Below are 25,247 nucleotides of genomic sequence, written 5' to 3'. Positions count from 1 at the left end.
ATGGCAGCAGGCTCAGAAGCATCTTATGTCATTATCTATCTTCCTTTCACTCTCATCTCTTAAATTCTTTCTATCAATACTTTATACAAACAATATTTCTGATACTCCAATTTTCTAACTGCAGCACTCTCTACTACTTTCTCTGCCCCTCTACTCATCTCTCCTTCTTATGGCCTCCTCTCCTTCTGCTGCACCTCCACCTGAAGAACAACAACCACCGCAGCTTCCTCCCCTTCACTACACGGTCCTCTTTTCACCTCTTTAATATTCTGTTTTTTTTTATAAAAAGTTTTGCTTTTGTTCTCTTTTTTTTTTTTGGGCTTAATCTGGCTCTTTTTGTTTTTGCAGACATGGGTTTTGAAAGTTTCCATCCACTGTCCAGGCTGCAAGAGAAAAGTCAAGAAAGTCTTGCAAAGCATCGAAGGTTCTCTTCTTCTCTTCTAATCTTGATTTGTTCTTTTAACTCTCTTCTTTTTCTGGTCTCTTTTTAGTTTGTATATATATCTAATAAAAAGGATTAATTAATGGACAATCATATCTATTTCTTGATTCACTCAAAAAGGTGAAGATATATTAAGCATCATTTGTTACTATAGGAGTATTTATATTAACATAATGAGAATGTATATATATGAACAATGGTAGAGCCAAGAATTCTAATAAGGGGTTTCAAAAAAATGTAAATTGTCACATTTACTATTTTTGAACCACTTTTGTCACTACATGAAAAAAATATCATTTTTTTAAAATTTTAAAGAGATTCAAAAATTTATATATATGCAAGAAAATTTATTTTTACCTTGTTGTACAGTATAGTTTTCGGATGAAAAGAATTCTTACGTGTGGTTATATGCAACTGTATATGAAAACAACTTATAAGTAATAATTATGGGTGTTTTGTGTTTTTCTTTTTCTTTTTTTCACTTTGCAGGTGTTTATACAATAGATATTGATCCACAACAGCAAAGAGTCATAGTAACTGGAAATGTTGATGCAGAGACTTTGATAAGGAAGCTAGTGAAGAATGGAAGGAGTGCTGAGTTATGGCCAAAGCCAAAGCCTACAGTAAAAAAGAAGAAACCGAAGAAAAATGAAAACAGTGACGACGATGATGAACCAGAAGAAGATGATGAAAATAATGAAAAAACAGCTGAAAATTCCGAAGCAAATATGAGAAATAATGGTCCTCAAAGACATGGCGTGAGATTTGGTGGGGTTGAGACTATTACGTTGGATGACAGGTTGGCGCCGGAGAGTGTTGCCGCCGTTGAGAGGTACCCGGCGGCGGAACAAAAGGCCGGCGGTGGCGGAGGTGGTGGAGGACAAGGTGGTGCTAAGAAGAAGAAGAAAAAGAAAAAGAAAAGTGGGAATAGTAACGCAAATGCGAATGCAGGGTCTAATGGTGCACCGCCAAGCAGTGAATCAGAAGTTGCAAAAATAGGTACCGGTCAAGTGATTGATCAAGCAAATCCAGGCCATCCATTTCAGCATCCTTATTCTAACCCGTACGATCAGAATCCACCGACTTATTGTGTTCCTCATCAGAGTTATGTGGTGAGTTACAATGCGGCACATCCTACCATAAGCGCTGCACCATCATATTACTATGTTCCATCCTCACCGTACATGCAGTCTGATTTATATTCCAAGCAATCTGCGCCGTTGGAGTCTTTTGAGATTTTGAGCGATGAGAACCCTCATGCCTGCTATATCATGTGATCATTATGCTGAAAGATAATGTAGCATATTAAGATAGTATGAGAATTTTGGCAAGAATTAGAGCTTAATTTCATTTGCAGTTGCATTTATTTACTTTAATTTAGATTTAGAATGTATGTAATAGGATCGTGTTATTTCTGGAATTAGAAGTTAGATCATGACTAATAAACATGTTGTAAAATGTAATATGCTACTACTAATATGTAGTAATCGCATAGTACTATACTAGGCTTTATGTTGTTTCAATTTACTAATCGGAGTAGTTGAGTGACACTAACTAAACTTGTGATACTAAGGAGAGGGGTCCAGATTTTAAGTCACTTTAGAAGAGTGGAGAAGTAGTGTTGATCTGTTTGAGAATGAAGGGAGAAAATAAAAATTTAAAAAGCTGAAGGGAGTAAAAATAAAAATTTAAAAACCAACATGTACACATAACTGCGAGTTCAAGTTATATCCACCGTCAATATAAAGAATTTTTAACATTATCAACTCAACTAAGTTAAAGGATATCTAGCTACGTAACGGTATAAAAATTCCTTGATAATATATAACTTAAAACTCGAAATTGATGAGAACTTACAGGCAGTTCATCATCAGTTTATACAAGTTGAGAACTAGCAACACAACATAGGAGGGAATATTTTGATTTGTTTCAAAGGCCAAAACTTTAGAGGCACTAAAGAGGTTGAGGGATGGAATAATTTAGCGAGGTTGGATAATTTAGCCAGTTATCGGTTGAGAATATTCACAAGAGAGGCCCAACAGTCCTCTCTTCTTTATTACTTTTGAGAAATATATAATTTTTAGGCGCTTTCAAAAATAATAGTCAATAAAATATATATTTTATTTATTTCTTAAAATTAGTTTCACCCAACAAGTCAATTTATTTTTGCCGCTACTTTTCCTTGAATGCTACCCAACATGATGTCCTCATGATCTGAACAAGAATAAGAATATTATTTCCAATTTGTACTGTTACTTCTTCATGCATAAAGGTATGAAGTATTAACAAAGAAAACCAACTTAGGTTTAAGAAGGTGGGATATTGCAAAACCGGAGAAGGATGTTTTGGCTCAATAGACAACTCAAATTGAGTTATAACTACATATTATCTTTCTAAAAAGGATATCATATACACTTAGATTAGATAATTATTTGGAAACTTTAGTTTTGTTTTTCTTCTTTGGTAATTTGCAGCATTTGGAGAAAACTTTCTAAGTGGTTAATAAAGGAAAATTAAAGATCCTTAACGGGAAAATGAGAATACTTAGCAGGAATGGGGGAAAAAAAGGAAAAACTAAAATTTTAGGAAGTAGGAATCAACATCTTTTAGTTAAGTAGCTTTGTGAACTTTATCTTGACATAAACTTTTAAAAAGTTGACGAATCTTCTTTTTCATTCATCAAGTTCGTCCTGTTGGAACTTTTTCATTTTTTTTAAGTAAGGTTTTACATACATGTGTGTTTAAACCACACACGAATTCACGATTTCTTTGGCTAAGAATTGTTTTCAATTAAATTACAATATAGGGAGCTAATTCCACCAAAGTCACCAAGTAAAGATTTAAAATACAAAAATCACTATTTTTTTTTGTCACATAAAATCATCTAATTAAAGCTTAGGTAACTAAAATATAAACTTGCCGGAAAATACATAATTTGACCGGAAAATGTAATGTGGGTCTCCTAATGATCATTTAATAGGCTTAATAAAATGGATTAAATGCAATAACTCATCTTAATACCTAATTTTCTGTGCAGAAATTAAACGGTGCAGAAATATAAGTTGAACAGAAATTCTTGTATGGGTCAAAATCTGTCTCTAGAGTATTTAAGCCGAGATAATATTAAGGGAAGAGTTCTCAAGTCGCCGTTAGTCGAAATGATCCAAGAAGCAGCAAAGTCCCTGGTCGACGTGTCGACAAGAGCCGCAGTCGAGATGTTAACAAGGGTCGAGGTCGAATATCGTTGATAAGAGCTGTAATGGCTAGTTTTTCAGGATAGGATATTAAAAAAGAATATTCTAGTGGATATTCTCTTCACTTGTACTATTAGGGTTTCTTAGGAATATGTCCCATATATATATATATATATATATATAAAAGAGACAATGATAGGGACGTGTGATATTCATTTGTAAGAACACACTTTGACAAAAAGATTTTTTCTCTCTCTCTCTCTCTTGCTAAGATACAAACACCACATTTTCACTAAGATTCTTGTCTATACTATTCCATACTTTCCCATCAGATCCGAGAACAACTCGAATAGTCAAGGATTTGTCTGTCATTGATCATTGTTAGGAGGAACATCCATCTACTTTATCCTTTATTGGGACAATTATTCCTCATATTTACCTAAATGCCATTTATTGTTATTCATTGTTATTAAATGCTGCATTTTTGCTCATGCTTTTTAGAACAGTTATTGCATGTTGTTATCACTATATGACCGAACCACCCATCTAACGTTTATTGCACCCTTGAAAGCTTCATCTAGAGATATTATTGCTAATTAAGTTTAACCCCTAATTATATAAATTTAATTATTTGAACCAACATTCATATTTTTTGGTCAAACAATTTGGCGCTGTCTGTGGGAATTTCTTAGTTAAACTTTTAGTTTCTTCTAGATCTACAACCAACATGGGTTACTAACATAAAAAAAAAAATAAGATCTCCTTTCTTTGTGTACACAAATCCCAACATGGCAGGTAACCGAGAAGAAAGGACAAGAATAACAAGTGACCTCCCAACCAACCTCGTGATCGTCATCAACGAAAGTTATGAAATAACAGACGAGGGTGCGACGCCCGGTGCTTCCCCTAGACGAGATGGGTCACCGCCTCCTCACTGTAGCATAACAAAATTCCTTGGTAAGGGAGCTTCCACATCTGTGGAGGAAGAGACGCTCCCAGCTGTAAAAAAAGTTCCTCGAAGCGTGGCTAACTGACACGCTAACCAGCGGCCTCAACAAGTCCGCTCGGGACACGACTACAAAAAACGCAAGGACTTGCACGATACAACAAGCAGACGAGCAATGTAACCAACTCTTTCCTCCAACGACAAATATTACTCACAATGTCATTGATAGTGCAGGTGATAACGCCCTCGCAGCCATTGTAAAAAGGATGGAAGAAATAGAGAATGAAAATAAGGCGCTCCGAGACCAAATAAAAGAACACCAACAAAGGGTCGATAAAAATCGGGCGCTCCTAAGTTGTTGCCGAAGAGGGACGCCGGCCGGTTCATCGAACAACCGTATAGTGATGATGCAGCCCTACATGCCATACCAAAAAATTTTAAAATGCCGTCCTACCTCAGGATATATGACGACACAACCGACCTTGAAGATTACGTGACTCATTACTTGTAGCACCCCCTTTGAGAGGGTGCTACTTACGAAACAAATCTAATTTTTTACTTACAATATTAAGAAGATATTAATCCAAAAAGACATTCAGAATAATTTAATAGCAGAAATAGACTCATGTGATAAAGGTTGAAAGTGCAATATTTTTTTTTTTTTTGAAAATATACTTCATAATTTAAAAAAAAAAATATAATGTCAAAATATCAACATAAGGTGATATAACCCTTCTTGAATAATCAACACGTTAAGCAACTTCCTAACAAAATTATATTTTTCGTTCAAAATCACTACCTATTCATATTGTACATAAATTTCAAACTAGCGAGAAAAATAAATAAATAAAACTAGTCTTCTCCTTTGTATATTTTTTCAAGACAGTGTAAATTTATCATATTACAAGACTTGAGTTATTAACACACCCTAAAACAGCAAAATAAGTTACCAAATTCAAGTTACAAGATTTTGGTCTTAAGATCCAACAAGCCTAAAAAAAATGTACATAGGTGTGACATATAGATCATGTACAAGTCCCAAAACTATACAAAATCTAGGTGCATATGCAAATGTGATCTCCATAAGTGCTCCCAAAAAGACTACTTCATAAGGCCGTCTTCAAATCTCATTTCGTACATTATCTACGATAGAAAACAACCATCGCTAAGCATAAAGCTTAGTAGCATATAAACTTTGGGCTTGGAGCCATTAAATTCTCGAATTCCCCTTTTCAGTCATAGGTATCTCAAATTAAACATAATTTAAAACAAGTGAACAAATATATCAAAAATATCGAATATCAAACCTTGAAGTATTTCCAAATATCAATAACAATTTTCAAGATTCAAGAGCCGAGAAAGCGTATACTATCAATACAAGAGAGTTTGCCAAATATCCATATTTCAAAATATGTACGTCATACTATCATACTAAGCATAATCAGATATCAAGGTGGACCAAAGCCCCAAATCAAGTAGGGTCAAAATTCAATAGTCGAGAGAATCAAGAACCATATTAAATCCAAAGTAAAGATGGCAAAAGATCCAAATCAAGAGGCGTGCCAAGATGAGTGACAAAGTCACTTCCATAAGAAGGACAAAGTCCCAATAAGAATGCAAAATGATCAATCAAATCTGTACGAGAGGGCGATTTAGCGAATATCTTACAATACTTGATATAACACGAATACAACGATATAAATTGAAGACAAGAAAAATAAAATATCAGGTTATTTCAAAATATTCCAGCAAGTAAAAAGAGTACAAAGTTTATACACAAACCTTGGTGTTTTACCACAAAACAGTTCAACCACAACTTGAGGACGTTCGAATCGTCTACGCCAAAGACAAACCAAATCCGTCCACTTCCTCAAACACTTCCACTTAGATTTTACAAGGGTATATATACCTTAAATACATATTCAAATATCTATATAAGTTCAGTAATTTAACATGTCAAACTAAATATGATATTGGTGCAAATTACCCAAAATATTTTAGACAGAAATTCTGGACAGTATCACTATCTTGTGTTGCGACTCAGTTTTGAAGATGAAAATGGACAAACTAGACTCTGTGGTCTTAATTGCAGTTATAGATATATGACTTACCATTTCAAAACATCTTGAATCACCCTCATATCAGTTTTGTACAAAACGTTATGCTAAAATTACTAACAGTAGTATAGGAAGAGTTTGTAAAACAGAAAATCTGGGCAACACCTACCATGTACTTCATCACCCATTTTCGGGTAAATATAAGACAAAATAAGTTTTGGTGCTTGAATAAGAGTTATAGATCTATGAAATAGGTTTTCAGAAAATCTTGGATCACTTAAAACAGATCCCTATACAAGAAGATATGAAGAAAATACTAATAGATGTCTAGTGTAAAAACGGGTTTAGTAACTTACCGCAAAAGAGATGAGCAACTTGAGCTTCACTAAGAACTAGTTTGGATGGTTGATTTAGTGAAACTTTTTGATGGTTATCATGATGTATTTCAGGTGATAAGTAGGAGACAGAGTAAGGGTTTTCTTTGGCATGAAAAAATAAAATATGAGAGGATGTTATGGAAAAGCAAGTCAAATAAGTAATATTTATGAATTGGATAAGTATGAAATAAAATTGGCTGCCCAAACTACTAAATATCTTTAGATAAATACAAAAGGGTGGTAGCCCAAAACCTTAAATATCTAATGTATTTAAAAATAATTTATCAAAATGATATTAAGTGTTACACATAGCAACACCATGGAATTTCTTTGTCAATATTAACATAACCTAAAGTAAGAAAATTTTATATTATTGTCAAATTTCATATTTAGGAATTGCAAAGTAAAATCTATCATCATTATAAAGATGCTCAATCGAGAATGTAAATATTAGTTAAAACTTTGGGGTGTTACATTATGTCACCGCCGTAAAAGGAAATGATCTTGAACAAGTATCTTCCATTTTTCTGAAGAAGTTTGGCAAAACCCTTACAGGAGGGGCATTAACATGGTATTCGCAGTTACCAGCATGCTCCATAGTGACTTTCGAGGAAATGGCCGACAAGTTCGTACTGGCCCATGCCGGAGCCAAGAAGGCCAAGGCAAGAGTGAACGACATATTCGCTATTAAGGAGTGGATGGGAGAGGGACTAAGGGACTTCTCATCCGGTTCAACTGAGTGAGGATAACTCTACCAAACGTACCTGAAGGGATGGCGATCGCAGCTTTTAGAATGGGATGAGGAGAAATGGTTCAAGAGCGACTAGAAAACTGTTGAGTCAGTTGATGAAGTATCCCCCAACCACTTGGGACAAAATCCACAATGCTTACTGCGCCGAGGTTCGTATAGATGAGGATGACCTCAATAGACCGACCCACCGACTAACCTCAGTACAAGCCGAATCAAGAAAAGATTGAAGAGACAACGCCAGAAGAGATCATCCAATTCCACGACCTAACAGGGAACGACATCAACCATATATCAGGGCAGCCATCTCCCTCCCCTCGCTACGAAGAAGGTCCATCCAGACCAAGGACGGGAGCTCATCAGAATGACTGAGGTATGCCCCCTATTATCTGCTCATAATTTTTGTGTGTCAACTACAGACATAGTCTACACTCTGGAAAAACTCGGACTGAAAGTGAAGTGGCCACCGAAGATGAGATCAGACTCGAACACCAGAAAGTCTGACTCCCTCTGTGAGTTCCACCAGGAACAATGACACAAAACTGAGGATTGCATCGCTCCGAGGCAAGAAGTCGTAAACATGTTGCGACAAGGTCACCTCAAAGAGTTACTGAGCGACAGGGGAAGAACCAACTTCGCCAGAGGATGCGAACACCAAGGACTGCCAAAACCATCCTCACTACCATCAACATGATCATCGGCGGCAGCGATGACGCTTCCATCAACAACGTGAATTTCACCACTACCCACAAACTCAAGTGATCTATCACCCCACAAGCGGTACGACAAACTCGAAGAAAGTATCATCTTCGACAAGTCGGATGCCGATAGTTTGACCTTTCATCATAATGACACCCTCCTTATTACTTTACGTATTTTAGATACCGATGTTAAATGAATTATGATAGATGACGAGAGCGGCACGTGCATTATCCATCCCCGAGTGCTTAACCAAATAAGACTCGAAGATAAGATAGTGTCGCACTACATCACGCTAACTGGTTTTAACAATGCAGTTGAGCAGACATCCGGGGAAATTACACTCCTCATTCTGGCCGGTGGCATAACTTTGGAGACAATGTTCCACATCATTAACCAGGCCACCACGTACAATGCCATAGTAGGACGACCATAGATACATCCCATGAAAGTCGTCCCCTCCAACTTATACCAAGTAATTAAATTCCCAACTCCATGGGGGGTTTTAATATATGAGGAGAACAATGCATGTCACGAGAATTATACCGCATTGCCTTAGACGGCACGGCACCCAACAGAGAAAAGACAAAGAAAAGGAGGCATAACAATCAACAGGGTCGAGGTCAGAGCAAGAGGAAGCAGAGAACGTCATCAAGGAACCAGATACGGCCAAAGCCGCTGGTTCGACCATAGAAGACCTTGACCCCGTTTAGTTAGATCTTAACAACCACAGCAAGAAGGCCTATATCGGTTGCAAGCTTCAGAAACCAGGTAAATTCAGTTAATTCTTAACAACTAAAGCAGATTTGTTTGCTTTCAGCCATGCATATATGTCGGGCATCCCAAAAGAAATCGCTACACACTTAAACGTCGACCCACTCCACCCCCCAGTGAGGCAAGTCAGGCATAAATACAACTCCACAATTAATGATGCAGTGTGCGAGGAGGTGCAAAATCTGCTGGAAAATGGTTCCATCAGAGAATCGAAGTACCCCAAATGGGTCGCTAATGTAGTGATGGTCAAAAAGAAGAATGGAAAGTGGCGAATTTGCGTGGATTTCACAGATTTGAATAAGGCATGCCTGAAACGGCCGGGAACGAGCAGGGTGGTACAGGGTATAATCGACGCAACGGCCGGGAACGAGCTACTAAGCTTCTTGGATACATACTTAGGCTATAATCAAATCCTTATAGAAGAAGAAGATCTGGAAAAAACCACGTTCATCACCCACCAAGGAACGTATTGCTACAGGGTCATGCCTTTTGGACTAAAAAACATAGGAGCTACTTATCAAATGTTGGTGACAAAGATGTTCAAAGGCCAGCTCGACAAAAAAATGAAGGTATATATAAACGACATGCTGGTCAAGTCCAAAAGAGGAGAAGATCACATCGATCATTTGAAAGAAACTTTCGACATACTCTGATGGTACAGAATGAAGCTAAACCCGGAAAAATACGCATTCGGTGTAGCCTCGGGAAAGTTCTTAGATTTTTTAGTATCACAGCGAGGGATTGAGGTCAACCCCGACCAAATCAAAGCCATCGAGGGAATACCAGAACTCTTGACCACCAAGAAATAAGTCCAAAGGTTGACCGGTCGCGTCGTCGCTCTATCGAGGTTCATCTCGTGGTCATCGGATAGGTGCCATAAATTCTTCAGCGTACTCAAGAAAGATAATGGCCTTGAATGGACTTTCGAATGCGTCCAGCCCCTGCGAGAGCTAAAGGAATACCTATCATCTCCACCTCTTCTTTCAAAGCCCGAGTCGGAGGAGCGTCTCCTTGTCTATCTGGTCATATCCGAGGTAGCTGTAACCACAGTATTAATCGAGAAAACAAAGGTACATAATCTCTTATCTATTACATTAGCAAAATACTCGTCGACGCCGAGATGAGGTACCCACACCTCGAAAAAATGGCTTTGGCCTTAGTCGTAGCTTCACGAAAGCTTAGACCATATTTCCAATGTCACCCCATCTCGGTCGTCACGACCTCCCCCCTCAAAAATAGTTTACAAAAACCCGAACTATCGAGAAGGTTGTCCAAGTGGGCCATCGAGTTGAGCGAGCATGATATCACCTATTAACCGCGAACGACGATAAAGTCACAAGTACTCGCTGACTTTGTAGCCGACTTCAGCGCAAAGATACTGCCTGATGTCGAAAGAGAGGCCATCTAAACCGCCCTCCAAACACAAGACCTTTGGGCCCTATACACCGATGGCGCATCTAACGCGTCGGGATCTGGACTGGGACTCGTACTCGAAGTCCAAACAGGCAAAGTGATTCGCCAGTCCATAAAGTGCCCCGATATGACTAACAATGAAGCCGAGTATGAGGCCGTAATTGCAGGTCTAAGACTAGCACTCAAATATGGAGCAAAATGGTTGAAACTGCGTTGCGATTCCTAGCTCGTAGTCAATTAAGTCACGGGGACTTTCCAAATCAAGGAACAAAGGTACCATACCGAAATTTATAAGCTACTGCCCGAGTTCAACGAATGTCAGCTTGATCAAATCCCACGGGCATAGAATGTCAAGGCAGATGGCCTCACCAAACTAGCCGCAGCCACCAAAAACATCGCATTCAGAGATAAAAACGTGGTCTACCTCCTCAACTCATCACTAGACCAAGTCGAGGTAAGAACCATAAACTCAACTTGGGATTGTCGCAATCGTATTGTCGCGCACTTGCAGGACAACACACTTCCTAGCGACAAAAAGGACGCCAAGAAACTAAGAATACAAGCGGTCAGGTACAATATCCTCCGCAACGATCTATACAAGAAGACCTACGACAGCCCTCTAGCGAAGTGCTTGGGCTCGAGCCAAACTCAGCGCGTCCTCGAAGAAGTTCACGAAGGCTATTACGTGGCTCACTCCGACGACCGGGCACTGGTCAGATGCCTCATACGGGCAAGATATTACTGGCCCATCATGAAAAAAGATGTCGCGGACTTTGTAATGCGATGCGAGTAGTGCCAAAAGTACGCCCCAATGATCCACCAAGCAGGCGAACACCTCCACTCAGTCATATCCTCTTGGCCGTTCATCAAATGAGGAATGGACATCGTGGGCCCCCTACTAGCAGGGTGAGGTAATGTACGATTCCTTTTGGTTTTAACTAACTATTCCTCTAAGTTGGTGGAAGCAGGAGCATTCACCAAAATATGGGAACAAGAAGTAATCACCTTTATATGGAGAAACATCATCAGCCGATTCGTCCTTCCTAACGAAATCAGCTGTGACAACGGACCCCAGTTCACAGGAAAGAAGGCCGCTGAATTCTTTGAGAAATGGCATATCAAGAGGATACTCTCAACCTCGTACCACCCTGCTGGTAGCGGACAAGAAGAATCATCCAACAAGTTAATACTTAAACATCATGAAGAAGAAGCTCGAAGACGCCAAGGGACTGTAGCCGGAAATATTACCACACGTATTATGGGCCTACCAAACAACTCAGAAAACAAGCACAGGAGAGATACCCTACTCTTTGGTCTACGGGACCGAGGCAGTAATACCGGTCGAGGTCAGAGAATCCAGCCTAAGGTACTCCTATTAGAGTCACGAGTAACGACGAGAGTAAAAGGTAAGAACTCAACGAAGTCGACGAATGAAGAGATATGGCCTACATAAGAATGATCGCCCAAAAGCAACAAGCAGAGCGCTATTACAACAAGAAAGAAAAGTTTAGGATGCTCAAAGTCGGGGACTACGTACTAAAAGCTAAAACTCAAGCGAGCAAAGATCCCAATGAAGGAAAATTGGGAACAAATCGGGATAGTCCATATAAAATCACAGCCGAAGCAAACAAGGGTTCATTCCAGTTAGAAACAATGGAAGGAAAGCTACTACCAAACAATTGGAATATCAGCCACCTTAAATATTTCAACTTCTGAGAGAAAAAAGTGACCCCCAAGCCGTATTCTTTTTTTCCCTCACTTGAGTTTTGTCCCATTTGGGTTTTTTCAAGGAGTTTTTTAACGAGGCGGCGAAGGAAGCATGTCGAGTCAAAGTACACGAAGGTAGGGTCGTGGTTACTATTTCATTGCTCGACCTTTCACTATTCTCTAGATCGACCAACGAAGGGACAGATAGACCGGGACTAGGACTGAAATGCCAGCCAACACCCAAAATTCTGTAAATTCTCCAAGTATGTAACAAAAGCAACAATATTAAGGCAATAAACTTTACAATTATCAGCATATCTTTCTCACATTCAGGTTATGTTCGACCTCGCTCGAACTAACACCTACCGGCGCTCGGCCATAAATAAATTTCGGTTATGTTCGACATCGCTCGAACTAACACTTACCGGCCCTCGGCCATAATTAAATTTAGGTTATGTTCGACTTCGCTCGAACTAACACATACCGGCCCTCAGCCATAACTAAATCCAGGTTATGTTCGACCTTGATCGAACTAATACCTACCGCCCCCGGCCATGGTTAAATTAAGGTTATGTTCGACCTCGCTCGAACTAACATCTGCCGGCTCCCAGCCATAATTAAATTCAGGTTATGTTCGACCTCGCTCGAACTAACACCTCTCGGCCCTCAGCCGCAACTTAAACTCAGGTTATGTTCGACCTCGCTAGAACCAACACCTGCCGACCCTCGGCCGCAACTTAAACGAAAGGTTATGTTCAACCTCGCTCGAACTAATACCTATCGGCCCTCGTCCACAACTTAAATGAAAGGTTATGTTCAACCTCGCTTGAACAAACACCTATCGGACCTCGGCCGCAATTTAACGAAAGGTCACAACCAAACAAGTCAATGACCTCGGCCATATTTCAACACACAAAGAGAGAGAAAAGGTAGCCAAATAACAGAAGAAAAAAACATACAAGTACAGAAAATAAACCGTGGGAAAATAAGCAGATGCAGAGAACGACTTTGGAATTTCGTACTTAAATATTCTTTACAAAGGCTCGTGAAAGAAGAAGAAAAACTAATGATCGCCACCATCGTGATCTTCAGCACCTTCACCGCCTTGGCTATCAATGACTGGGCTATCTTGATCCCTTTCGCCATTGTCACCTTCGTCCTCAGGGTATGCAGCATCATACCAGGCATTCTCTTCAAGCTGGTCCACACCCCCGTCCCCCTCGTCATCACCAGGCTCAGGCGTGCGGGATCATATCCACAAGTGACTTGAGCCTCACGAGCCTTAATAAGAACATCATCAGGGCGGCCACAGATACACACACCGCCTTATGCAAATATTGAAACACGTTCAATTGAGCCTCGACGTGAATCCACTCCTCATACAGGTCCCGAGAAATCTGAAGTATGAGAAAAAGATAGTTGTGCAAACAATTGGGCCTTCTCAGCTTCTAAAGCGGCCACCCGATCGTAGAGGAGGGAGTTATCTTTCTACAGCTCTACAATCCTCTCCTCTAGTCGATCCTCTTTTACCTTCGTCGTGGACTGGTCAATCTCCATCTCGGCCCGGAGAGTCCTATTCGCCAACTATAGCATCTCTGATTTCCTCCGAGCCTCCAAACGGGAAGACTCCGCCTTCTCAAGCTCACTCTGCTTCTCGGTGATTTCACCATTAAGGACCTCCATCTGAAGCTGGCATTCTTCCAATTACCTGTGCAACTCGGCCACTTGTGCCTGAAGGTCACCACACCGGGTCTCCACGGCTTTGCTGACCTCAAGATCCTCTTCCCTACTCCTCAATGTCCCCTCAAGGACGCTACACTTCTCGATGACTCTTACCAGCTAGTCATCCTTCTCCTTCAACTCATCACAAAGGGCCTGCATATTGCTGCCCTCACTCAACCACCTGCGAAACTCCCGGTACTTGCCGCGGTACTCGAAATATTTATTTTTCAACCTCACAAATATTTACCTACGCTTCTCCTCTCGCGGCCACTTTCAATCTCCAAAATCACAATCTGCAATCACAAAAAGAAAAAGAAGTAAGGCAAAAATTAAAATGCCCCTGCTAACAAAGGCAAAAAAGAGAAGGACAAAACACTAAACACTCACCCTAAGAGCAAGACCGACTATGCTCCTCGACAAGGTGACATCGTCCAATTCTTTGAGGGTCTTACCCTTTATTTCAGAGCAAAGAGGGCCGAGGGCAGGAACCACGTTCTCCGAGTTCTTCAACAAATCGTGATCCATAGGGATTGCAATGGTCCTCGTAGACCCCTCCAACCTTATCTCAAGTTGGGTAAAACCCTCCTCCATCATCTTCAGGTCGTTCGCATTAACGTCTGAACCTGACTCGTCGCCTTCCTCGGCAACACCTTTACCTCTCTCGTTGGTCGGCAAAGAAGTATCAGCAGCCGGCTGGGAAGATGATGCCTCCTCTCGCCTCGAAGTATCGAGAGCCTCAACAATCGATCCCTCCGCCTCTGCCACATCTACAGATCTCCTCTTACGGGGTATCAAATCCCCCTCGCCAGACATAAATTCATTGTCTTCATCTATAAGATGATATATGGGAGAGGCTGAGGTCTCCGTTGTCGAAGCCCCCATGGTTGTGGAAGGAGTAGGACCAGATGCCGCAATATGAGGGATTGAGGCGCGAGTAAAAATAGCCTCCGTCGTAGATGGAGCGGAAGCCAAGGGCGTAACAACTTTTCTTTTTTGGAGTGAAGGAGCGGGAGCTCTCGACCTCTTCGAAGGTCTCCTAGTCGAAGCTAGGAAAAACACAGAAAAGGGGGAAGGTCAGCAAAATAAACGAAAAGAAAAGAAACCAAGACTCCCATAAAACAAGGGACTTACCAGCCGAAGGGGGAGCCGGCCCAAATGTCTTAAATAAGCCTGGCCACTCACGGATCCCCACGATGTGAGGGAGGAGCCTACTAACCCAATTGGAAATGTCTTTGACCAAAGGAGGAGGCGAGATCTTGGCTGCACAAAAAAAAGAAAGGACAAGAAATCAAGACACACAAACAAGCAAGGGAGAAAAATCAAACTCATACGAACGAGGAAGCTAGGTACTTACGAGTGCAATTCCAAACCTCAAGAAAACCGTCGACGTTGGCCATCACGTCTTCGGTTATGATGAATAAGTAGTTTAATCAAAATTGGCGGTTAGCTTTGTCGTCCATCTTCACCACCAAGCACTTGCCTCCTCGGTGGTGAAGGTTTAACATCGGCCCCCTGTAAAAGTTAGGGGCGAACATGTGTATTAAATGCCGAAGTGTGAGTTCGACCCCGTCCATCTAGGAGAATTTGGTGAGCATCCTTATGAGCTTGTAAACGTATGGGGCGAGCTGAGCTGGGCAGACGCTATAATAACGGCAAAATACCTCCGCCAACAGAAGGAGAGGGAGAGTATAGCCGACTTGGAAGGGGTAGGCATAGAAGGCGCAGTATCCAAGGCGATGGACCTGCACCGTATCCCACCCAGCCGGGATTAATTCGAAATGATCGGGGATGCTGTACTTTAACACTAAGTTCTCCCAATTCCTTCTCTGTCATCACTGACCGAAAGGTTCCAAGGTCGGCGTCAGGGGATTTTGAGAAGTCAGAACTGGTGTCAAGATTGCGAGGAATTATCTCCTCCACCAAAGGGAAGCCTTCATCCTCGATGACGACAAGAGCATTCCCCTCATGAGGAGGGAGCACAATCGCTAAAGGGACAACATCACTTCCCTCACTAGGTTTGGAAGGTATGTTAGTCATGTTTTATCAGAAGAAAGGGAAGTATCAAGCAATGAAGAATCGAAAATGATGAAAACCCTTGGAACAGAGAGGAAAAGTATCAAGTCCGAGAGAAGAAAGAAAGAGATATGGGGTTTCGAAGCAGAAAGTTTGAAACTTCAAAATCACACCCTGACACCTCTATTTATAAGAACCTGGGCACTAGAACCAAAAACGGTTCATCATTAGTGGCACTGTAACCAAAGCGACAGATTCAATCAAGGGACACACGCGAAACGAAGCAATGCAATGAGAAAATGCGTCATAATGGCGCATGACATCATGATGTCATCCTAATTTGTGGACAGTCTAACTCCAACAAACCAATCGGGAAAATCGAGACGTTTTGAAATAAGTGGTCCACATAAGGCCATGTTGCCGATTCGCTATGACCACCATGACCTGAATTGCTTGCTCAATTGTTTCGACCATAACGAGCAAATCCGCTCATCGTCCCCACCTGAAGTCGGTCTTAATAAGCGGAGAAACTAACTGTATGGGTCAAAATCTGTCTATAGAGTATTTAAGCTGAGATAATATTAAGGGAAGAGTTCTCAAGTCGTCGTTAGTCGAAATGACCCAAGAAACAACAAAGTCCCTAGTCGAAGTGTCGACAAGAGCCGTAGTCGAGATGTCAACAAGGGTTGAGGTCGAGGTAGAATATCGTTGATAAGAGCTGTAACGGCTACCTTTTGAGGATATGATATTAAAAGAGAATATTCTAGTGGATATTCTCTGCACTTGTACTATTTTCTTAGGAACATGTCCCATATATATAGAAAAAAAAGACAATGATAGGGGCATGTGATATTCATTTGTAAGAACACACTTTGACAAAAAGATTCTTTCTCTCTTTCTCTTGTTAAGATACAAATACCATTTTTTTCCACTAAGATTCTTGTCTCTACTATTCCATACTTTTCCATCAGATCCGAAAATAACTTGAATATTCAAGGATTTGTCTGTCATTCATCATTGTCAGGAGGAATATCCATCTATTTCATCCTTTATTGGGTGAATCATTCCTCCTATTTACTTAAATGCCATTTATTATTATTCATTGCTATTAAATGCTACATTATTGCTCATGCTCTTTGGAACAGTTATTGCATGTTGTTATCACTATATGACCGAACTCATCTAACGTTTATTGCACCCTTGAAAGCAGGGGCGGATCTATGTATATGATTGGGGGTGTCACGCCACCCGGATGCTCGGGTAAAATTTTGTGTATGTATTGATATTTTACACAAAAAGACTATATATGTAAAGGGTGGCCCTGGCAATGACAAATGGACTCTAGGTGTCATGGTTAGTGTGCCAAACTCCCGGATGCAAGATCCATGATCGATACTCATTGCCTACGTTAGCATTCCAATTTATCGTTGTTCCCCCTTCTTACTTTTCTTTCTGGTCCATTTCTTTATTTCTTTATCTTTTTGTTCCCTCCTCTTTGAACCCATTTTTATTATTTGTTAAATTGTTTGATTTTTCTTTTCTAGTTCTTCAAAATTTTACTTGAATATGATTTAAATTTTCTTGATTTGCAAATATTTTTAAGAATTATGATAGGATCAATAGAGATAATATTAATCTAACTATATATAGATTGAAGGGGTGTAGTTGCTAATTTTAAATTTTTACTTTTATTTATACTTTTTAATCACATTGAATCAAGAGAATTAGATTAAATTGGATAAACCTATTCGGTGTGGTGATCACGTATTTATTCATGAACCAGCAATTGTATACATCAAACTGAATTAATTCAGTACGGATCTAACCGACTAAATGTACATCTTAATTCAATCTCTTTTGCTAATGGTTAGTTCACATTAACGATAGTGGCACCCGTAATCACTAAATTCTGGATCCGCCTCTGCTTGAAAACTTCATCTAGAGATATTATTGTTAATTAAATTTAACCCTTAATTACATAAAATTAATTATTTGAATCAAGATTCATATTTTTTGGTCAAACAATTTTGTTTAAGGATAATCTCAGTGTAATGATTATGTCAATTCTCAGTAAAAGAAAGAATAAAGGATCTTGCAAACAAAATCTACTAGTCTTTCTTGTGGAAGTACTGACTCCATTGGGTCAGAGCTCTCTCGAGCTGTATTCCTTCTGATTAATTCAATTTGACATTCTCAAGGATTATACAGAATAAGAATAATCTGAGAATAAAAAGTGCCTGAGAAAGGGATATTAATCAAAAGAAAGCCACTATTTGTGGTATTTACCCTTCGCCTACAGATTTTGCTGACACACTTTTCAAGTACTACTACTTAGTTTATCAAATAAATAAAGATACAACATTTATCTTATTTGTACGGGCCTAAATATATGATTGAACGATTGATGGATCTCGGAGGGTAGGGTAAATGCATACCTTACCCCTATCCTAAGAGTACAGAGAAGATTTTTCCGTTAGACTCTCGGCTAAATAAAAGATAAAAAAAAATAAGATTTTTTCGTTAGACTCTCGGCTAAATAAAAGATAAAAAGAAACAGTGACAACAACCAATAATAACAAGCTATTAAGAAAACTGAAGGCTAATAAGCTATGAAAAAATAAAATAAATTGTATTTGAGGTATATAATATCAGAAAATATTGAAATATTATAAAAGTAGAAGAAAGGAAATGGTTGTTTGGCTTGTTGGTAGAAGTGAGATGAGTTCTTGCTCATGAATTTGGTAAACATTCCTATGCTAATTTTATACTATTATTTGTTAGTCATACGTCGCACTATTGTTGTCTTGGCTGAAATAGTTGGAATTAGAGAGCATTCATCTTGGATTGGAGTATTACTTAGATGTTTTTACCAGCGATCAATTTTGCATTTGGCTTCCGTACACGGGGCGGAGCTAGAGCTTTGGTAATGGGTACGGTTGAACCCAGTAACTTTAATGCAAAATATATATTTATTTTAAAAAATTCATTAAATAAGTATAAATTCTTACTTTAGAACCAAGAGAGATATTAAACTAATAGCATTCCTAATTAATTATAGCTGAACCATATTTTTATCATTTCTTAGTGGGCAATAAGTAGTACTATTATTTATTAAAAGAAATGTAGGGTAAACACACAGTTGACAAAATCTTTTGATAGACACAGTCGAGAAGCTACAAAGCTAGCCCCAACAAGAAGAATCATTTCAAAATAACAAAAAGAAGGGAAAAGGAAGATGAGCCTTCTGCAGCCATTGATGATGCTGAGCAATATGATTCTTAACCTTACAAAAAGGGAACCAAATCAAAGCATATTTATTTTAGCTCAATGAATGTGACTCCCTCTCATATTCCTCTATCTAAAGAAATATTCTTTTAAATATTTTACCTTCTTGATCAAGCCAAGTCTGCAATGTCCGTACTTCACACACTAATTTCATTTAAAAACTTACCCTACAAATAAATAGATGCATTACATGTCCTTACAGAAAAACTTATTGTACTTAACCATGATTAATAAATTCAGATTTTCACATCATTAAATCACTTTACTTATTGTACTTAACCATGATTAATAAATACAGATTTCCACATCATTAAATCACTTTATCATGGTAATTCGATGTGATTTGGTTCAGAAATCTCTCGCCGCGTATCACAAATATACCAAACAGAAGTTGTACATTCTTTCTTTTCTAGATTTGGGGGGGGGGGGGGGGGGGCAGGGAACTGAGAACAAATTCTTATATGTTTGAGTAAAATCCATCATTTTCATGCATTCATGAAAATGAGAAACATTCTGTACATAACAAAGATCAGGAAGAAAGTCATCCACAGAACAAGTTTAACAAATCCTAAAATTAATGAAAACACATAAACACTATTACTACAAGTAAAATAATCCACTCCCCTTCTACTTTTCCCTCACATTAGGGACCAAAGGGGGGGGGGGGGGAGCAAAAGATAAAAAGGCAAAAATTTTCTTCAAATTGACAAACTCATATGCATGTAGATGCTTTTGAGGTGCGTTTGTTCATTCCAAGAATTATTACAATTGCTGTTATATCATCATGATATTTCCTCCTCCTACCAGCTGGTATGCTCATCAACTCTTCCCTACTAAATCCTGCAAATTGATGGAAATTTGATTCATATTTATTTAGTAGAAATATCTAACAACAACCCAGTATAATTCCACTATTGGGGTCTGGGGAAGGTAGTGTGTATGCAGACCTTACCCCTACCCTGGGGCAAGGGCGGCCTTACCCTAAAGCAAGTGAAGCACTTGCTTTAGGCCCCAAAAATTTAAGGGCCCCAAAATTACTATTTCTCTATATATAGTAATATATTATTTATAATAATTATCTCTTATTATTGAAATTTATTTCTTTATTGTCATATTAATTTTTAATAACTCGATTTCTTCCTCTAATTAATATAACTAAAATAGTTTTGTCAATCTTATTTTACTTAATTATATTTCTCTATCCATTAGTTGGTCACGTAGCTATATCTAATAATCTAACTTATTATCTATTTTTCTTACATATATTATACTCTCCGTCCTAATTTATATGAAAGTATTTGACTGGACATGGAGTTTATGAAATAAAGGAAGGCTTATGAAACTTGTAATCTTAAATAAATCATAGAAATTTGTGGGTTAGAAATCATCTCATTAATGGTAAAAATAATAATCTAAAGTTGAATTGTTACCAAATATAAAAAGGGACTTACTAAAAAAAAAAAGGAGTCACTTAAGTTGGGACGGAGGAAGTATGTTTTCTGGGTTCTCCCATTTCAGTTGAGATGCAATCAACGTTAAATTCATTTAATTTTCTGTACTTTATAAAACTAAGTTCTCATTTTTTTAATTCCACATCCTCACTTGTCTAATTTTTAAAAAAACGATGTTCATTAAATAAATAAAAAAAAAATAAAAAAAATATATATATATATATATTAAGGCCTCTTATTAAGGCTTTGCTTTAGGCCTCGGATGATGTTGGGCCGCCCCTGCCTTGGGGTAGAGAGGTTGTTTCCGATAGACTCTCGACTCCCTCCCTCCAAGAACTCCCACTTTGCTCTTGGGGTGACTCGAACTTACAACCTCTTGGTTGGAAGTGGAGGGTGCTCACCACTCGAACTCATTTAGTAGAAATATCCACAATTTTATATATCCTCAATGATTAGCTCATCAAGAAAATGCAAATGGGACGCGGAAACACCTTATATTCTATTCTTTGCTGATCTCACTTTAATAACAACTAGCTTAAAAAAGTGCTTAGTCTGTAACCAGTTATGTTTCTTCTCTAAGATTATCTGGATTCATTGACTTTATTAAACCAATGAGGACGCAACCAAAACTGCTGACGAGCGAAATAGTAGTCTATTGGATTTAATTATAGGATTAAATTCATAAAGAGCCAGAACAAGAAAGTTAATGTGGTGGGATGGAGACAGAAAAGTGATGCAGCGCAACGATATTGTACCTGCACAATCTGCTGCTCGCATCACGAGCTGCTCCACTAGAAATTTGGCTGGATCACCAGAAGGGTGACATAGGATATAAGAATGGACAAGTTTAACAACCTCATCGTTGCTGAAGAAGTCAAATAAACCATCACTTCCAAGCACAACAAACTGATCTGAACTCGAGATTTCGTGTACAGTCATATGTGGTTGTACAGAAACATATGGTGGACTGATCAGATTACGGACTCGAAGAATTCCCATCAAAGCATCATTCATTGATTTCTGCAAAAAGACAATGGATTGTTAAACATTCGTTTGATAGGTAAGCAGGACAAAAAAGATTGTATCAATATAGGCACTAAGGGCGTGACTCGACATGATTGCTATGCCTTGTTGAAGAGTAGTCTCTCAACATAATTGGGTACACTAACAAAATCTCTGATTGATATCCAGAGGCAGATCCAGTACAAAGTTGTAGTTGTCAGAAGTTTAGAAGTGGGATTTCAATTGTATAACTTATGATGCGCAGCATAAATTTATGTATAAAAATTCATTATAATTGCAATAAATAGTAGATATGAACCCATAATTTTAAAAGTACAGTGGGTTCAATAGTAAGAACCTTAAAGACTGAACTCATAGAGTTCAAATTCTGGATTCGCCTCTACTGATATCCGTATCAATTATAACCAAAACTGAATTTTCTTTGAGATAATCGAGCAATTGATCTCAATAAGAGCAAAATTAGGCTTTACCTCTGTAAACATGGACAAATACTTCCGGTATTAAGAATAGCAAGGAAAGTGTAAACTGACTAAAAGTAATCAAAACTGAGGTTGTACCTTTTTCAAATAACCTACTCCAAGTGCCCGAGTAACCTTTAGCTTTCCCTTGACTTTCCCAGCCACGATTGTTTTGGGATCATCAGGGTGATCCTTTAGTAGTCGAGTTCTTTCGGATTCATCATCAACACTATGGCAAGCGGTCAGCTGCACAGCCTGCAACACTTCATCGTTACATTGTGTTGCCAATACAGCTCGACTATCACCTACGTTGAGCACATACATGTTTTTCCCGAGGAGAAGCACAGCTAAAACACAGCATCCAATGGATACCAAGTCCGGGCGGTCATCCATTTCCTGTTCAACCATATGGAGGAAATCGTTCTCAGCTTGAAAAAGAGCTTGTTCGAGGCTCTTAAGTACCTTCTGCTTAAATGAGTCACATGATTTTTCCACTTCCGCAAAGCGGTCAACATATAATCCCTGATTAATGCTAGATTTGCCATCTTGAATGGCATCGTGGAGGCTTCCACATAAACCCAAACGGTCAGAAAGTTTACCAGACTCCTGTCCCATTTCCCAATCCAATAAATTGAGGTGATTTCCAATTGTTTCATATAATGTACCCGCCAGATAGTCAGCTGCATCTCTTCCATTAAAGCCATCATATATGCCGCAGAAAAGTGACCCATTCTCTTCAGAACAAACAGCCTGAACTCTATCTTCACCTGCTGCACCGCCTGCAATTTTAACTTCTGTTGCATTAAGGAAACCTTCACTTCTGGGAGGAGCACTCATTGACCTCAATGAAAATAAATCGTCTTCAGGTAGCTCACTTGGAGAGGACGGACTACCACTTAAGATTGACAAATTGCTCTGGAAAGAAGATGACAATAAATCCAACCTTGAGAAAGACGGGGAAGAGGGAATCCGACGGAAAGAAGTAGGTGAATCCAAGGCTGGAAGTATCTCAGCTTCAAACAAGCCATTGCAAATATTTGTGTTAGCTAGTGTGGCATTGGCACTTAAAGCGGCCCCAGACAGGCAAGAGAAGGAATTGTTGGCTCTTTGAAGTTTAATTCCATGGCAGTTGTGAATACTGACTGATTCGTCACCCGAATCATCTGTGCAGTGATAGCCAAAACTTATTTTGATTTCTCCTCCTGAGTCAGCTATTGTTTGCCCATACATCATTTTTGCCTGAAAACAAGTCAACATAACCAAAAATTTAATGTACTGCTATTTGTTAAGAACTTCTGCAGGCCAAGAACAACACATGCTACTCTTTTACAGGAAATGAGATGTCTTTGTGATGTGAAAAAAATGCTTAAGAAACTCCATTATGCCAGGACCAACCCTAAAATGCTTACACAAGTAAGGCAGCTCGGGAAAACCTAGGAGCTAGTTAATAACGAAATCCTACAGTTTCTTTATTTTCTCCAGGGAGGGAACTCGACAATGGGAATGGTAAAGTTGAGAATAATCAGGTAGCAAAAACAAGTGTCATTTCAAGTAAAAGAATCACAGTGGAAAAATATAGAAAAGGGTGAAAACCGCTCCTCCTTAGCTTACCCTAGATTGTTGATGGGAAAAACATCAATTATAAATAGTTAGGAGACCTTTTTTATCATATATGGTCCATTTGTTTCAGAGTACATAATAATCCAGAAGTATTCCTGAATGGACCAGAAGGTAACAATCCTCAATCCTACGCAAGCGGCTATATGAATCCGCACTGCTCCTATTTCTCCATTTAAGTTCAAAGCTATTGGATAGCCAAATTTTCCTATTCAGCAGGCCAACTAGTAGAACATCGCATCACATCACATCACATTTTAAGAAGATCAAAGCTTAAAGATAGCAGGCAAAAGCCAAGAACAACATAGAACATAACAACAAAGAAATACGAATAAATTGGTAGCTTGTCCATTAACTTGACCCTAGATAGAGTTGAATGATTAGCCAACCCATGACAATACAATAACTCAAAATGGCTAAGATTAAATTAAATCACCTCAATAGCTTCTAATTTGTCGCTCTCCAACCCTTATTTTCCACAATAGATTATAATATAAAGAACAAAGCTTTTCCATGAAATACAGATAGTTTCAGCATTTGATTTTCAAATTAGTCAATGTCAACTGTATCTAGCAAATCTGATCTCTAACATGGAAAACTAGAAAAACAAAATCCACCAACCAACAAAGCTAACTTAAGCAATTCATAACACACAACAATTTGCAAAGTAACCAAGAAGAGAAAAGATTAAATCCAAGAACTAACCTTTGTTGATTTATCAAAAAGGCCCAAAAGATGAAATTTGCTGGATGTATCAAGAAAGTTAAGATTATGTGAAGTGAAGAGGGAAGAAGCAAAAAAGGCGAAGTAGGAAAGTTGTAAGATGAGAAGTCTACGATAAATTGGATGGTGAAGAGGAGAGTCGACTAAATATAGAAAAAAAGAGTGGTGGGGTTGGGGTTGGGGTTGGGGGTGGGTGGGTTGTAGATTTTGTATGGCTGACGTTAATGGAGAAGAGAGGGGAAAGAGGAAGGAAGAGAAGAAGGTCAAATAGTCTCACCGGTAATTTCGTTACACTACACACGACTACTACTATTACTACTCCTATTTCAATTCCCAAATTAGTTAATATTAATTTTCCGACTTTTTCCAACTCTATTTCACCTTTATAACTTGAAGAAGTTAATATATATTTTTTCTTTTCAAAATGGAATAATTTCTTCCACAATTCCATTTTCACGGTTTAGATAGTTTCTATGGAAATTAATATTCTTTAACTAAACTCTTGTACCCATAAATAAATTATTTTCTATTCGAGTTTCATTTAAACTATTTATATATACTAACTAAGGAGGAAAATAGAGTGATTGAAATGTAACAT

At 38.7% G+C, this 25,247-nt stretch overlaps 2 protein-coding genes across 3 annotated transcripts; one reads left to right on the top strand and one right to left on the bottom strand.

Annotated features, from left to right (window-relative positions):
* On the top strand, positions 1–1,969 carry LOC104094152 (heavy metal-associated isoprenylated plant protein 36-like). The gene is made up of 3 exons (XM_009600023.4): positions 1–244; positions 349–424; positions 932–1,969. Exons 1-3 carry the CDS (start codon positions 170–172, stop codon positions 1,717–1,719), a joined length of 939 nt encoding a protein of 312 aa, XP_009598318.1. The 5' UTR covers positions 1–169; the 3' UTR covers positions 1,720–1,969.
* A 17,852-nt stretch (positions 1,970–19,821) lies between these two features.
* LOC104094153 (probable protein phosphatase 2C 40) lies at positions 19,822–24,906 on the bottom strand. 2 transcript variants are annotated; one of them, XM_070186085.1, is made up of 4 exons: positions 24,653–24,906; positions 22,409–23,558; positions 21,584–21,848; positions 19,822–20,217 (listed from the first exon to the last, which is right to left on the bottom strand). In XM_070186085.1, the coding sequence occupies exons 2-4, from the start codon at positions 23,540–23,542 to the stop codon at positions 20,090–20,092; spliced, it is 1,527 nt and encodes a 508-aa protein (XP_070042186.1). In that variant the 5' UTR covers positions 23,543–23,558; positions 24,653–24,906; the 3' UTR covers positions 19,822–20,089. The 2 variants fall into 2 exon arrangements, with proteins under 2 accessions (XP_070042186.1, XP_070042187.1); XM_070186086.1 differs by having other exon boundaries at positions 22,409–23,548; positions 24,632–24,844.
* Between the last annotated feature and the right edge of the window lie 341 nt (positions 24,907–25,247).

The sequence above is a fragment of the Nicotiana tomentosiformis genome, chromosome 9 (assembly GCF_000390325.3).
Source record: "Nicotiana tomentosiformis chromosome 9, ASM39032v3, whole genome shotgun sequence".
Classification (NCBI taxonomy): Eukaryota; Viridiplantae; Streptophyta; class Magnoliopsida; order Solanales; family Solanaceae; genus Nicotiana; species Nicotiana tomentosiformis.
The sequence above is the reverse complement of the archived record's forward strand: the minus strand, read 5'-3'. Positions and strand labels throughout refer to the sequence as shown.